Genomic DNA, 16,081 nt, shown 5'->3' with positions numbered 1-16,081 from the left:
GTGGCGGCATCAGCTTTTTGAGCCACGACACACAGCCTACCAGCTTATAAGAATCATTCTGCATGTGAATTGCTAGGAGCGTTAAAACTTTATGTGCGGTTTCAACAGATGGAGGGGGGAATAGCAAAAGAGGGGGGGAGATACATATATCTGCAATGGGAGAGGCATAATATAGACAGTAGAGAGGCTTATGGAGTGTGGCTAGAGCTGCAGGAATACAGACGACAACATGCATTAAAAGATGGAGAGAAAGGCAGAAAGGTTAATAGACTGGTACAGAGACTTGCATGTGGTAAAAAAGAAGATTATCAAATGGGGTGCATGGAGGAGAGACCGTAGTTCTAAAGAGAAATCACAGCATTAAAATTAAAATAAAGTTGCTTTTCCTGTGATTGAAATAGTAAAACCTGCTCTCTGACTGATTTTTATGCACTGCTGCTGTAAGGTGACAACACTTCACTTGTATTTTTGTCAACACACTCTAGCATTCTACTTCACATTTAATGACTTGTACACAGAACACAAAATAGCTTAACATGCTATTTGAGCTACAACTGGAATAAACTTAATTGCTAGCTGTTAATCGATATTTTAAATGAATGTGTTGGAAAGGTGTTTCAAGAATTACCACAAAATATTGATTTCATTCATGTGTAAACTATGGCAAGCTCAGTTGTCACTACTAACAATCTGAACAGGTAACAAACAGCTGGAATATGGGGAAACTAAAAGCAGCTGAAATTGAATTTGTTTACAGTTCAAATACAATATTTAAGTGCTTGGTGAAAGCTAGCATTTCCATTCCAGCTGAACAAAACAGGAACCTCTCTACCACATCCCAGATCTTTTTCATTTTGTGTCTTGTCTTGTCTTTGAGAGTGTAAATCTCAGGGAAGGAACTCTCTTATCATTTGGATTTAAAGATCTATTCAGCATTTTTGGCTGAAGAATAGGATGAAAAGGCTGCAAGTAAATAAATAAAAAATTAAGCATTTCATAGACAGCACAGAAGACAGTTACCTTTGCAAGTGAAGGATTTTTCCTGCTCTACTTAAAAACTGAATGCCAAGGGTATCTCACTAGCTATTTACAATTTCAGTTTCAAAAACAATGCCACTAATCTTCACTTTTAAAGATGACTCCCATTCCAAAAGAAATTACTTACATTTAACACTTCTTGCCTGGGCTGTGGAGGTTCTATGCATGTTAGCAGCCTGAGCAACAAGTCCATAATAGCAGAGGTTCCTATGTGCTTTATAATGAGGTCTACAAAATCATGCTTTTTCTTTAAGAAATCCACGATCTGTGAAAGATAAAAGGCAGAACATAAAAGTTGTGAAAGAGTAAAGCCAACAAAAACAGTAAAAACTAAATTGCAAGAAAACAACTAAGTAGAGTCAAGCTTATCCCTCTTTGAAAGGGGTGCCTTCCCCCACCCCCAGTGGCCACATTCCTTCAGAGCCAACATGGTTCAGGACACACACACACCTTTCATGTTCTTCCATGCATGCACAGCTCCCTATTGCAATTTGAACTGAGGAAAAACCACCCGTGAACTGTGGGAGGTTGCCTTCCTAAAATGCAAATACTAGGCTCTGGGGGACCAATTTGGATGAGAATCCTGCCATGAGAGGTTAAAATGTTTAATTCTTCTATCTCCATTTGTTTCAATGGGTCTTTGTAGATAATACAATCACAGATGCAGAAGCCCTACAACTTCCCATGCAAGCATTCTAACCCTGATGAGATTTCCAGTTCCTGCAATTTGGACAGGAAGACATCTGCATGAAAGCTGAGGGAAAGAGGCAGAGGAAAAGAGGCCCAGAATACCAAATAGGAAGCTTCCAAAGGTGGTATATGGCCCATGGGTGGTCAGATGGTTAAAGGGCCTCAACACATTCTTATATTCTTTTTGAAAAATCTATATATGGCACCAACATTAATTTGCCATAAGAACTATTAAGATTGTTGCTCTTCTAAAAATAGCAAGTGGAATGAAAGTAACTTAAGCTAGGCAGTTGAAAGCACAGTGTTTCCAAAGGAGCAATGAAGTAATTACCTGTTCTGGTTTTCTGCTAATAAGAATACTTAGCACCTTGCTGAAGAAACTGGCCAATAACGGATTTAGGGGTGGCTCATTTAGAAGAAAACTATACAGTTTTGTTAATAATGATTCCTCTTCTCCCAGTCTATCATTGATCTGTGAAACATCTGAAGTAAGCAGCTCACAAGATATGTTTGGATATCTGAAAGAGAGAAGTAGACATTTTACTTAATTAGTAATAATAAATTGCCTTACACACCAATAACAAGTGCTTTATCTAGCAATGCTGAGTGTACCATTATATGTAGTTTGAATACACAAAGTGCAAAGAAAATCAGAGATACCCCTCAGTTTGTGGAGGCAGGCCAGCAAACATCCAGGGGTTACTCCCTCTCTATCAACAAAACATATATAATCATCTATTAGGTCCACCACCAAGCTGCTCTGACAGCCGGGGCCACCTGGCAGAAGGCCTTACCCAGGCCCAATCACGACACCAGCCTGAAGCTGCTGTATGAATTGAGCCCAATTTGTCTGCCAACTCTACCTTATGCTGTTGCCATGATGAATGGAAGGACTGTGGATGCAGTGATAAATCCATCACTCCTCAGGGCCTTGGTGGCAGCAGTGACTTATTAAGATTGCTATAAGAATGGTCTCCAGAGACACTTGTTCTTTGCTGGCCAATCACCTGCCCATACATGCATTCAATTGATAATCACTGTGTGCTGCCAGGTCCTATCCCAATTTGGGGGGAGTGGGGTGCTCTAAAGCTATTCCATTGCTTCCCTTAAAGGAGTCTTTAGAGTTGATAAGGTTAAGCATTGGGGCCCAATACTCCTGTATTTAGGCTACTTTCTCTGATTGGTAACATGAAAGGTAGTCAATAAGGAGTTCTTCAGGACACATAGCATAAAAACAGAGTGAACCAGATCAATGCCCCCAATCAATCCAGCTGCAGCATCTTACATTGGGCGGCTTGCAAGCTTCAGTCGCCAAAACTGCTTGCTCTTGGAAAGTACATGATCAGAGGAGAAGCAGAGATTATGCAGAGCCAAAAGCCCTGCTTTATGCAATGTATTTATTGAGCAGACAACGGAGAAAGAGAGAGAGCCTAAATGAGTGTGGGGAGGGTCAGCACCCTTGCCTTTAGCTTTCTGTTATTAATCATTGTGCTTGATTGTGCACAGCCAAAGAGAGGAGAATGAGGAAGATGTGAAAGAGATGCAACATCAACCCCCACTTTGCCCCAAGGTATGTATGTGGAGTATGTGTGTTTGTTTGCTTGCTTGCTTGCCATGGAGAAGAGAATGAAAGTGTTGTGGCTACAAATATTGACTAAAATATATTCATTTAGTATTCTCTGGCTGCACAGTTGGTGGAAACTTTGCTTAGCAATGGGGTGAATAATTCCTCCATGGTTCACCAACTCCTGAGCAAATGAAATAAAATCTTTACATAGTGTGTGGAAAATGTAGTAGCACAGACCCAGTTTGGCACCCCCCCCCCCATATGCATTCACATATACTCACAACACAGGCTGAGAGCCTTAGTGGTGCCCCTCTGGAGGTTTCACCCAGGGCAAAAAAAGCCCCAGGCTAGCCCCCTTGTAGCTACAGCACTGCACCATGCAAAAAACAACAACTATTGGCAGGCTTCCAAGTTAAGGGTCAGATAAAATTTACAGGGGAGGTGGAACCAGCCTACTGCCCACCAGCTAGCCATACCTGTGCTAGATCATTGTTAAGATCACAGGACAATTCACAACACAAAAATGCAAAACGAGAATAAAAAATAAATAATAATAATAATAATAATAATAATAATAATAATAATAATAATAAACCAATAACGCCCCTCCCACAATGCCAGACAAAGTAGACAGTACTGGTCCAGAGGTCTGACAGGAACAATGAAGAAGTTGTTTAGATGTCCTTAGTATCTTTTCAAGAGAGAAAACTGAGGAGAGAACCAGAATTGGCTGCCTCCACATCCAATCAGCTCCACCCCTGGCTGTTGGGCTAACCTGTCCTTCGCCTCACCAGTGCACATGGGCACCAGCCACTACTGAAAGCAAGTTTTATATTATTATTATTTTTAAAAAGTTTTAATAACCTACAAGTACACATAAGTAAAAAGAGAGAAATTCCTGCTATTTTGCAACCTATGAACTTTTAAATAGTGATAGGAGCACAAGCAACCTTTACCAACCATTCGAGTTTGACAAGTTTTGTATCTGACAACATTATTTCAGTGAGGGTGGCTCTGGGTAGAAATCCAGTCTGATTAAGTACAGTATAATGCTTAAAACACTAATACACACAAACACACATATGCACCTTTCAAATGCTTAAGGAGGATCACAATCCAAAATCATTATTAGTCAGAGTTGCATTTCAAACTCTCCTAAAAGCCAGCAAAAGATGGATTAATATACTGGGGGGGGGGGGCTGCTCTACACACCTTGAAAAACTGAATAAAAGGCCCTACTTCCAGCAGTAACAGTCTCAACCGACATGGAGAAGAACACAAAGCAGGACCTACATTAATGACTAAATTTGGTGTGGGAAGGGGTTTTCTCAGATATTATAATGTAATCCAGAATATGAGTCAGCCTTCTTTATGCAGGCACCAGACCAATGGGCTGTACGTAACGCCAGTGTTCGCACAAGAAAAATCCTCCTTTTCTCCATTAGTCTCTTGCATCCACTGATTTGCTCATGCAAGCTGCCTCCACTTAAATCTCCACCGTAACCTCCATGCTCCCCTCTCCCACTCGAGTTTCCCCAACACCATCAAAAACCTTTCCTGAAAGTGCCCAACCCTTAGAGTAGCTTTGGCCCCCTAGTGTCTGCCAGAGCTTCTGGATTACAGCTCCATAGCCCCAGACAGCACAGCTGTGTGGGCAGAGGATGGAGTTGTAGTCCAAAATACCTGGAGGGTGTTAAATTAGCTAAGACTAGTAGGGGGTGTACTTTTGGTTGGAAGCACAAGACAGCAGTGGGGGGGATCACTTGCAGCACGTAGTTTCCCTGTGAACAGAGTAGAGATATAACCCAATGAGGTTTTTTTAAAAGGTCTATTAAAAAAACATACCATAAAGAGGGACATGTTACCACCCTTAAACTATAGGTGCAACAGTCTTATGAAACTACAGTCAGCTATTCTGCTAGTGAGCTTTTGTCTTCCCTCAACTTCAAGCTCCTAGATCAAAACTCATTTCCTACTTGTATCTGATTTTTTCATCCATGTCTTGAGGTGGCTCTTCTATAATGAATGATACCAGATCTTCCAGACATTCCGATTTCAAAAGAAACTCTATAAGTTTGCGGTTTTGAGCTTTGCACTCTTGTAAAACATCATCTTCATCCATCAGCTCCTTCAGTGTTACATCTTCTCTCTCTAGAAGTGTGTCTATGTGGGATGATGAGTGAAGATCAAATTTCCAAAACATGCTGGTCTAGAGAAAAGGAAAAGCACACACAGCCTTAATTAAAGGGACAGACAGTAGCAGGTCTCTAACAGTCTTTAGGGAAGCCGTTCTCCTGTTTCCCTTGTTCTCAGTTTGCACACAAAACTGCAGGAGCAAAAACAGAAAGCAGGGAAAAGATGAACAGCGTTAAAAATTGGACTTCATGGAAGATGAAGGAGTATTTTATCGAAGTGCCTTGAATGATAAGCCAATGTCTTAAATTTCAATAAAGTTGTTAGCTAGTTCAAGAATTGTAAAATTTTGACATACAAGATTTGACATGTTAATGCAACAACAGTAAGAAAAATGTTAACCCAGCTTAGAATTTTCCAGTATCTTCTTGTCTTTTTATCTAACAGCAAACTGATGGCACTCTAAGTCAGTTTCCAAGAAGCAGCTGATTCAAGAGATTGTTAAAATGCTAGTTGAGAGTTAAATCAGGAAAAATGAGAGGATTTTAGCTCACACGACTGTGGATCCATGTTTATCTCACTAAGGTGCCTATGTGTACTATTATCTTTTATCTCTATGGATACTATTGCCAAGAATAGAATTAAGCCCTTTATTAGTTTGCACCAAAAGATCTGGCTTTCCTTCACCTAGCCCATGACTGGCAAGAGCTCATGAAATGAACAAAAAGGCCAACAAGCAAAGTATCGACACTACAAACATAGCTTTGGCCTCATACTGACTCAAGGCTTAAGTGATTTTTCTTGGCACTGCATTGATGCAAATTAAGACAAGGCTGTTTTTTTAAAAAAATGTGTTGATGCATATGTATTTCAGAAACTCAGCTTAATTCCTTAACAAGTCAATGCTGCACAAACGTTATTAAAAATTAAAGAAATGAGGGCATGAGCCAGAACCCTTTTTCCACTTCATAATAAAACGTTACAAACCCAGCCCCAATTAGTTACCATAAAATCCTTTTTGAGAATGGTTTATTCTCCTCAAACTTCAACTGTGCCCACCAACATTAAACAGAAATTGGTATACATGCATAGGACTATTATACATAATTCTCACTGCTATAGCAAATAGACATCAGTTGCATTAGCAAATCACAATAAGGAGGAAAAACAGGAATAGAGTTAGATAAAGTGCCCAGTAACCCACAAATGTTTCTCAAACACATAACCTTATAATTTGCCATTTGCCAGAGTTAAGTAGCAACTGTCTACTGGAAAACATGCATGCAGAACACTTTCTATGGAAAATGATACGTGCTCATTCTACCATGTTGCACTGCATTATGATGGTAGCTTTGGTTCTCTCATTTTAAGGCAACTGCAGAGAGAACCAGAGTGGCATATACAGCCAGCATAATACTGTCATGAATTCAGCACAGGTCAGCACTCATAAAGATGCATGTGTGATGCTCTCCATAAATAGCTAGTGGTGAAGGTATAGAGAATCACATTTTTCCATTGTGGAGAAAGATCCAAGTTGAGCCAAAAATTGTAGGCACTTGCCTTTAAAATAGGTCATAGCTCTCTAAGCACTTCACTGAGGCAAGTTCCACTGAAACCAACAATGCTTGCTTCCAAATGCATATGGTAAGGATTGAGGAGACAGCCAGCAAGTTTGGTTTGTTATATTCATTGGGTATAAGGGGATCAGGACAATCTGATTTATGTCTGTTTCCAACACTCTCGGTTGTGAAGTATTGTCTACTGATATACATCATGCCACCCTGCCCTCATTTGGGAGGAAGGGTGGGGTATAAACTAAACAAAACAAAAAATTATTTAGTTATTTAAATCTAACAGGAGGATTCACCCAGTGCACCACATCAGTGAAAGTTGTGTACAAGGAGTTCTGCTTGTGCAAGTGGACTTTCCCCCACCACCTCCCCCTGTGCCCACCAATATTGGCACAGAGAGGGGGGTGTCATTCCATCTGACAAGCAGTAATGTTTGTGCAGAAAGAACTTTTATAATTGTATAATATTGAATTCCATGCTATGACATCATGTGTAAATATTAGAAGGTAGAAATGGCCCAAAGCTAGCCAACCAATTAAGGTATTAGTGCACTTACAAAAGTTGCTCAGATTTCATACACAGTATAATTTACACACAAACTGAAGTCAAACATTGGCTTATTTGTCAGGCTACCGCAACCATTTCTTGTTGACAAATACAGGGTAACTTTCAATCCAAAAAGCAAGGTTCATTCTACATCTATTAAAAATAAAATCAGTTTTCCAGACTTTAACCCCAATCAAAGCAACCCGAATCTGTGAACAATAGTACTTCTGACAAAGAGTTCCAGAATAATTCCTGGGCACTAAATTTACAAACCTACACATACTTACTTGAAATTAAGTCCCACTGAACACAGTGGTGCTTACTTCCAATAATGTATGCATAGATCATGCTGCATGAAAATATTTCCCTAGCTACATTCATTCATACATTCATTCATACATTCATACATACATTCATACATACATTTCATTGATTTTCAATGAATTGATTCAGGAAAGACTAACAGTAAGTAGCAACAAAAAAGAAAAGCATACTACTGCAAACATGTTACTGCGTTATTTCACAAACTTTCTCCCAGGCAAGCCGTATTAGGGGCTGGTTTCTCAATATGGCAGATGCTGACCAGATTATTCCATCACTTTTCAACAGGAGGCCAGGACCCTTGGAATAAGGAAAAACACCACAAAATGGATCAAAGGGCAAATCAGAGGAACCCTTAAAATAAGAGAACTTGTCTTTCATAAACCCACAGCATTAAGACTTTACTAGGTTTACAAATGTGCCAACATTCAAATAAATGTCATGGTGTTTACTACTGACACAAATGAATCTAGTGGCACTTTTCTGATTCTCATGGTGACAAATGCATAAACATGTTTCATAGACTCCACACTGCATTCAGTTATGGAGTAGTCAATTCCTTGTTCGGGACTGTATGTCTTATTAGGACCAGGCATACCCCTATTCATTCTTCAACCTTATGCACATGGCAATACATTGAAACTGTACTGGACCTGAGAACTTTGGACTTTACAGCTTGGTGAGTAAAAATTGGGTGTAGCTGTAGCACTACTGTGGCAGATAACTTCTACCTCCTTTCTTTGTGGCAGTGAAAAGAAAGGAAGAAGGCCCCTTCCCAGATGGATTATGTGAGCTGGCTCTGCATTAGTATTCAACTACCAATTGTGATAAACTATTTCAAATTATGTATCTGGTCAAACTACATCAAGTACTGAATGGTTATGTTGGAAATGTTACTTTTGAAGGTATTACTGTGAGCTGCTTTGGGCTCAACTTTGTTGTGAACTGAGAACCACTATGCATAATTCACGATCCCCACCCATGGAGTTAGCCAAAACAGTGATTAGACACTTGGTGAATTTTCCATCCCAAACAGATGCTATCAACTGCAACATGCAGTGCTCCAATTCAGGAATAAATGATCAATACTAAACCTAAGAGCTCTGTTGGATCAGACCAAATACTCATGCAGGCCACTCTCCCATCTCCCACACTGGCCAACCCTGTGCCTATGAGAAGCCCATAAACAGGACAGGAGGGAAATAGCTCTCTCCCACTGTTGCACCTCAGTGACTGGTATTTGGAGGCATACTCCCTGTGATCCTATCATAACTAGCAGCCATTTCTAGCCTCATCTAATCCCTTTCAAAAGCAATTGAAGCTGGTGGTCAACACATCCCATTGAAGGGCTCACTAATTATATGCTTGACTACCAAGCCTCATTGGAGCTCTGCATCAACATGAATACATCTTATCTTCATTCCACACAGTGTATCCAGTTTAGAGTCTTATTCTTTTGCTCTCCTACTCTTTTGCTGCAGGGCACCCACCATGGGGATCTTACAATTAGATCCATGTACAAGCCAGGTTTCTTGGAAGATGATTACATAGCGCTGGTTTCCCAAAACATTGTGGAAGGGCAGAAGTTATTCAAAGGTTCAGCACTTGCAGAGCCTCACCTGATTCAGACGATTTGGAGAGAGGCCAGAAGATGGTTGTCATCTACATACTGGTGGCTTTGTGCTCCAACTCACTGAAATGACATACTGGTGACCTCATGGTCTAAATTCCCCAGTGGCTTGATATTGCTGTTAAAAAGCATGGGGAACAAGATGAAACCCAGCAGTATGCTACAGCATAAGTGCCAAGGAGTTGAGCAGCAGTCCTCCAACGCCTCTCTCTTGTATGGCCCAAAGCCATATTAAAATGGGCCTGGATAATCTTCTCCTCCCATCATATCAGAAACTGATAATCAGATTCACAGCTAACTCAACAACCCTGCCTACCTACCTCAAATGGTTTTGTAAGTGTATAGTTCCATGTAGGTTTCTATAGTTCATGTATAGGGAACAAGGTTTCCATCCATTGCTATGTTGCAAAACAATGAATTTGATAATCAACAGGGCAGTTCTGGAGTAAGGTTCCATGTAATTAGGAAGTATCCTGGCAACACTATCAGTTATTATGACTTTACTGAATTATATTAATTCTTTTGTTGAATCTGTTGCTGTTGTTTGCTTCATTTATAAGCTACTGTGCTTGATATTATAATAATTGCAACTTTTTTTTAATGCTATTGTGATTATTGTGAGCCGCTTTGAGCTCAACATTTGTTGTTGGAAAAGTGGAATACAAATATTAAATCAAATCAAAATCAAAACTCTGGGCAGTTTGGAAAAATCTTACTGAATATACGAACAGGGCACAGCTGCCACATTCCTTGGCAGCAGCCTTGGCAGATATATGCAATGTGTGAAAATGGTGTGATTTTTTTGTAGAGTTATATGGATTTTTTAATGCACCACCATTTTCCTTTCTTTTTAGTTCATTTCCTATGTCTGTACTCCTTCTATGACATATAGGGTACACCAGTTATCTATATTATTTATATCTACTGCCCATCAAAATGTGTTTCACAATTTCTCCCCTATTGCATGCTATTGTTCTCTAAACTATGTGCAAAATTAATGAAGTGTCTTTTTAAAGGATCAAAACAGATGCTGAGCTTTGTTCTTCCCATATACAACTATGATCATATCATTGCATATTTTTAACAAGCCTGGCAAGACACTTTTGAGTGTCATCTCAGTCCAATAATATCTTCTTCCTTTGCTGTTACTCAGATATGGAAAAAGTTGCCACAACTGATCCCGCTTGTAGTTCCAATCTCATCAGGATCAAACAAATTACTATTTCTAACTTTACTCTTTACAATGGTGGGCAATAAAGCCCAACCTACTCAATACAGTTTGAGCAAAAGAATTTCCATGAATGGAGTCTGGTTTGCACTAGAATAGACTGCCCACCTCAATTTAATAGGACTTGCTGCGAGTCTGCAAGGAAAGACTATTCATTGCTACTTGTACATTCAACCAGATACTATGTGAACAAACAAGGAGGCATGGTATCCAAGTGTACTGTATTTACTTCTGCTCATGACCTAGAACCATGTATCTTGTTCCATAGAGCAACTTTTGGGAGCACACATTACATGAACTGAGGAGCTGCTACTTCCTTTCGTATTCTGGCGATATGTACTATCTCCTCTAGGATTACTGTACCCTCTCATCATCATCTTATGAAAAGCTTTCCAAAAATGATTCCTTATCTAACCAATATCTTTGATAGGGTACCTTTACTACTTTGGAGTCTTCTCACTCAGCTCTTCAGCGAACCTTCTGAACTGATAGCTAACTGCCACCTTCTTTCCTTCAAAAACAGCCCTCCTTGCCTCGACCACGCCTGCACATAGAATGAACTTTTGTTTTTTACTGTAATCCTCCTGTCTTAATACAAATATAAGGTAGCCCACAGACCAGGTATCACAATCATATTCACCAACACAGTAACTTTTATTCAAAGAATCAAGGAAAAAAGGATACAATTCACCTAAGAAAGGGAAGCCCTTTTAGTTTAGTCAAAGAATGTCTGCCACTGGGTGGTATCCACAATCGTTACCAGTTAGCCAAACTCCTCCTGTCAACCAGTGTCAATGGGCATTTGACTTGGAGGCTACATTGTGAGAATATCTGAGCTCTCCCCTCAATTGTCATTCAACTCAGTAGCTAACAAGGAAAATACCAAGAATGCCACCTACAGTAAACACACACACACACTCCCAATTAACTAGCACAAGTTGGTATGATGTTCATTGTTCAAATTAACCTCTAGGTATCTTAAGAAAGTTGTACCATGTTAGGTTGGTCAACTTTCTTAACATATCTAGAGGTTAATTTGAACAATGAAGAAAGGATTTCACTGCCTAGTTGGGAGGTAAGAGTTGTTAAAACAATTAGGCCACATAACCCTTGTCGATCTACTGAAAAATCACTCAGTGATCTATCAATAGATCCTGACCTACTAGCTAACCACCCCAAAGAGCTCAGTTCTGTTACTAAAAATAAATTCCTGGGATGAGCATGTGCTCATAGGCACTCATGCTTCTTAGTTCTAAGAGTATGTTGCCATCCATCCCACCAGCAACTGTTTTATACCTGGCTGTGGTTCATGGACTTCAGTTCTTGGGGGGTGGGGGGGCGGAGTAAATTCCACAAGGCTAAAGTGTGCCCACCCCAACCTTGAGAACACTGTTGAATAACTTTTTCCCTTGCCTTCAATGTTGTTAGATCCTCTCTTGTAACTAAGATACTTTTGCAACTACTTTCCAATGAATTAACACAGAGAAGTTGGAATCCATTTCAATATTTAAAATCTGGCTACTTAGTCGTATAAACAGAATTAACGTATACCATAATGCACCCCCATCTCTCTTCCCTTTCGCATGTGCATGAGAGAGGAAGTTAGTTTAGCAGAACTTAGAACAATTCAATGTTAATGTTTAATAAGTTACCAACTTTTGAAGGCATGTACTTTTGAAGGAAAATATGAAGTTAAATGCTCAGATTACAGTAGTCACAATATGAAAATCAACACTTGTCCTCAGCTTCTTGATGCTAGTTGAGCAGAACAAACCACAGCCCCCAGTTTGGACACAATACTAAGCCAGGAATTGTGGTTAATTGATCCCACTTGCACCAGGAGACTAGTGAAGTGTCAGCAATGTCAGGTAACAATTTGCTAAGAAAGCTAAGATTTCCTATGACATGCAAATGCAACAACGGGTTAAGAGTCACTATTTGTTTCAGGTTGCGTCTGCTTTCTTTATAAGCTCACCTTTTGGTAGTGTATGGTTGAATTACATTGCCAGCTTTCAAATTTGTGCTAAGCAGGGACCTGCATGCAGAAATATAGTACCCATCTTAAGACAGACAAGAGTGTCTGGAATCAGTCACTGCCTGGGCTGAGGGAAGAAATGCAAGCTTAATCTCTTTATGACACATTGTTGGTGAGGAATTTACCATACTACAGAACTGTGTTCACCTGTTTCTGGACAGGTCACGCATGGTTTTGGATCCAGCACTGGTCTTCAGACGTTCAAGTAGCCTTTGTAGCCTGAAGCACCTTTTACCAAATTTGGTTGGTGCACCAGCTTCCTGAGGAAGTAGGTCTTTTTCCATTATCCGTATTTTAGTTGCATTCAGATTAAGCTGCAGTGTCTTGTGACCTCCAAAAAGTGCCCCAAAGACCACCTGCTCTTGTAAAGACCTACCCATTTTAGGAGATCAAAATCCTAGCTTCAGGTGCCCACACTGTTGAGTTAGGCAGGCAGCAAATGGAAATAGTGCCTTTCAGTTGTGAACACCCTTCAAAGAGGTGCAGCAAACATGCTAACAAGTACTGCTGGCATTCTGAAGGCCATTTACCACCTTACATTAAGCCACAGGAGTGCTCATACAAAATCATTTCCTCGCAAAGAAGGAACCTAACATTTAGAATTTATGCAAGTAACCACAAACACTTGGCAGTGTGAAGCTTTCTCATCCTCTGTCCAAAGAAGCAGGGAAAAGTTGCTCAAAGTAGCCTAACTGGACATTTAAACCTAGCTCAGAAACACAGGCATGGTTAAACAAGTAACAAGTAAAATATCTAAGCAGTATTCTTTCCAAATGTTACATTAGCAAATGACATCGGTAATGGCAAATGTGAACACTCTCCTCTAAGTCACCATTTCAACATATAATAATTTTCAAAAACTTGTCACTATGTGCTTGACTTCTCTAGCTTTTAGGGAGGTACTTCCGCTTTCTAATGGGGGCAAGAAAAGCAGCAGATATTCAATTAATGCAAGCTAGTTAAATTAAACTGGCAACTGAAACTCAATCTTGCAGCATTGTCACAATAATTAAGAATCTAAACAAATCACACGATACTGATAAGTCATCTCCCAACTCACCCAAAAGACTATCTTTAAGTAATGTTGAGGCAGCATCAAGAACCAAACTTCAGTTAAAGGCAAAACCATTTTCACATAAAGGAATTAAACGCAGGCAATCCTATTCAATCAGATTTAGTATAGTGAACATGCACATGACTTGATCATGGATTATTTTCCAGCAACCCAGGGCTTCAATTCCTCTTCCAAAACAGGACTTACAGATCAGGTTATGTGCCATTTTTGTAAACATGCACAAAAAAACTTGCAGTGTTGATGCCATATTGATCCTAAATTGAATTTAAGTCATTAGTAATGGAGATAAACTGCATGTGTAGCTAAGGGCTTCAAAAGAAAAAAAGGGGGAAAGCAAAGAGCAAGAAATAAAGTTATTGGAAGAATGCCTAAAGCATTGTGTTTAGCCAATATTTAGGGGAAGAAGCAAACATCAAAACATTAAGCAACATCTGCAGGCATACTAGGTGGTATTTCTTACCTGTTAACAGAAAATTTTAAAAAGAAAAAAAAAATGTATTCTTTGTGGCTCCTTGCCCATTACAGGGTATCCAGGCAGCAGCAAAATCTTTAAATCTACAGTATTAGCAGATTAGCAGGCTGAATTAGGTTAAGATGAAGCCGATTTCTTCCTATGAGAAAACACAATACAATTTTATAATGTCAACACAATTTCATTAGTGAAGTCAATAATGAACACCTCAATAATGGAATATATTGAGATCTAGTAACATGAGAGCAATTTAATCAGGATAACATCTCTCACATATTTTACACAACGGTAGAGAGAAAAGCTTAAACTGTACTTGGAGAAACTGCTGAGGCTATTTGCAGGAACCATAATGTTTCAATAATCACCAAAGCAAAGGTACCCAATTTAACTCTTCCCCATTTCAATTGCTAGTATTCTCAAACATTATTATTCCTCCCTCCCAAACACACACTGCATTTAAAAAAGCAGTTTGGTATGGATTATGAACATTAATCAAAATAACATGCAGTTTTTATTTATAGTTCTAAGCAGTGTTAGAAAGATATTAAAAACTAGGCACTAAATGGCACCTTAAACCTAGATTATGGGCGCAACAACGGAAAGTCTAGGCGCGCTTTTTTATAACAAGAATACAAAGCTGAAAATGTATGAACTGCAGCTAAAATATATTCATTTTTCACATAGTCTAGTCCTTCCCCTGCCCACCACCCTAATATTCTTAAGAGGGTCTCTTCTCCAGTCTTCAGAGAGTAGCTGGAAGTGGGGAGGCAGAAAAAGCTCCTCCTTTCCTTCCACTTTGCAGTTTTAATCTGAAATCTTAGGTGCAGTACAGCGCCCAAAGCCAATGAAACTCCGTCGCAAACTGCTCCTAGGACAAGTTTTGAACACTGGTTCTAAGTCTTTAAATTCTAAAAGGGATAGAAATTCAGAACTACGATATGCTCTTGTACATCATGTGGTATTAAAATCAACGATATGAATGGCATCCAGGATCAAAACAAGTGGACAACTCAATCATTGTTTAACCAAAGGGACTGTGTTGGGTGGTAGTTCTTGAACAGCAGCATACATGGAAAACCACTTTTGAAGCAAGGAGCCTTTCAGGAGCAGTTTATTATGTGGTATGGGGTGTCCACTCGTAGGGGAAACAGAGAACATCAGGTATGCCCAAGCATACCCTCAAGTACTCCTTTTGATCCTGAGCATTATAATCATCAGAACAACTGCAATAGTTCATTACTATTAGCCCTTTCTTCCAATACTGATTTACATGGGACAGTATACTAACCAAATCATACAATTTCCTTATTTAATAAATGGGTACTACATTCTCTAAGGAAATGAGAGCCAAAACACACATTTACAAAGCTGTAATTCCCAGAATTGTGGGTTCAGTGAGTTTACATTTATAATGGAAATGTTGTTTCTGCTGAGTGCCCTCAGATACTAATGACCTCTTTCAATTTAAGCAGCAAATAGGATAATGAATCTTCAAACCAAATGTCAATGCAAAAGACTGTTGAATAATCACTTTTACTAGATAAAGATAGAATGTTTCAAAGCAGTCCTTTTTGCTGGAGATTAAAAACAAGTTTCCAATAACATGATTCATTTATTTCCTTAATGAGAATGAATGCTAATTGGTTATGATCTGGAACTAAATAAAGTCTTGATGCTGTGTAGAAACATAATTTATAGACCTCCGGTCAGAAGTCCTAATCACACACTTTAAGGGAGCAAGAGGAATATTTGTGAAATTAAGGGTTTCTGTTCAG

The 16,081-nt window shown here is 39.4% G+C and overlaps 1 protein-coding gene across 10 annotated transcripts in view; it reads right to left on the bottom strand.

Annotated features, from left to right (window-relative positions):
• The window catches only part of PPP6R3 (protein phosphatase 6 regulatory subunit 3), a 61,683-nt gene that overhangs the window by 30,401 nt on the left and 15,201 nt on the right, over positions 1 to 16,081 (bottom strand). For 4 of the 10 annotated variants that reach the window (XM_077931997.1, XM_028735863.2, XM_028735826.2 and 1 more), the window contains exons 2-8: positions 14,295 to 14,445; positions 11,160 to 11,268; positions 9,486 to 9,614; positions 8,040 to 8,166; positions 5,272 to 5,504; positions 2,060 to 2,246; positions 1,166 to 1,303 (exon numbers count right to left, since the gene is read on the bottom strand). In XM_077931997.1, coding sequence (XP_077788123.1) covers positions 1,166 to 1,303; positions 2,060 to 2,246; positions 5,272 to 5,504; positions 8,040 to 8,051 — 570 coding nt within the window. In that variant the 5' untranslated portion in view covers positions 8,052 to 8,166; positions 9,486 to 9,614; positions 11,160 to 11,268; positions 14,295 to 14,445. Of the gene's footprint in view, positions 1 to 1,165; positions 1,304 to 2,059; positions 2,247 to 5,271; positions 5,505 to 8,039; positions 8,167 to 9,485; positions 9,615 to 11,159; positions 11,269 to 12,699; positions 12,827 to 14,294; positions 14,446 to 16,081 lie in introns of all 10 variants that reach the window. The other 6 variants (XM_077931984.1, XM_077931994.1, XM_077931987.1 and 3 more) reach the window with 6 other exon arrangements.

This window comes from Podarcis muralis, chromosome 1, assembly GCF_964188315.1.
Source record: "Podarcis muralis chromosome 1, rPodMur119.hap1.1, whole genome shotgun sequence".
Lineage (NCBI taxonomy): Eukaryota > Metazoa > Chordata > Lepidosauria > Squamata > Lacertidae > Podarcis > Podarcis muralis.
The sequence above is the reverse complement of the archived record's forward strand: the minus strand, read 5'-3'. Positions and strand labels throughout refer to the sequence as shown.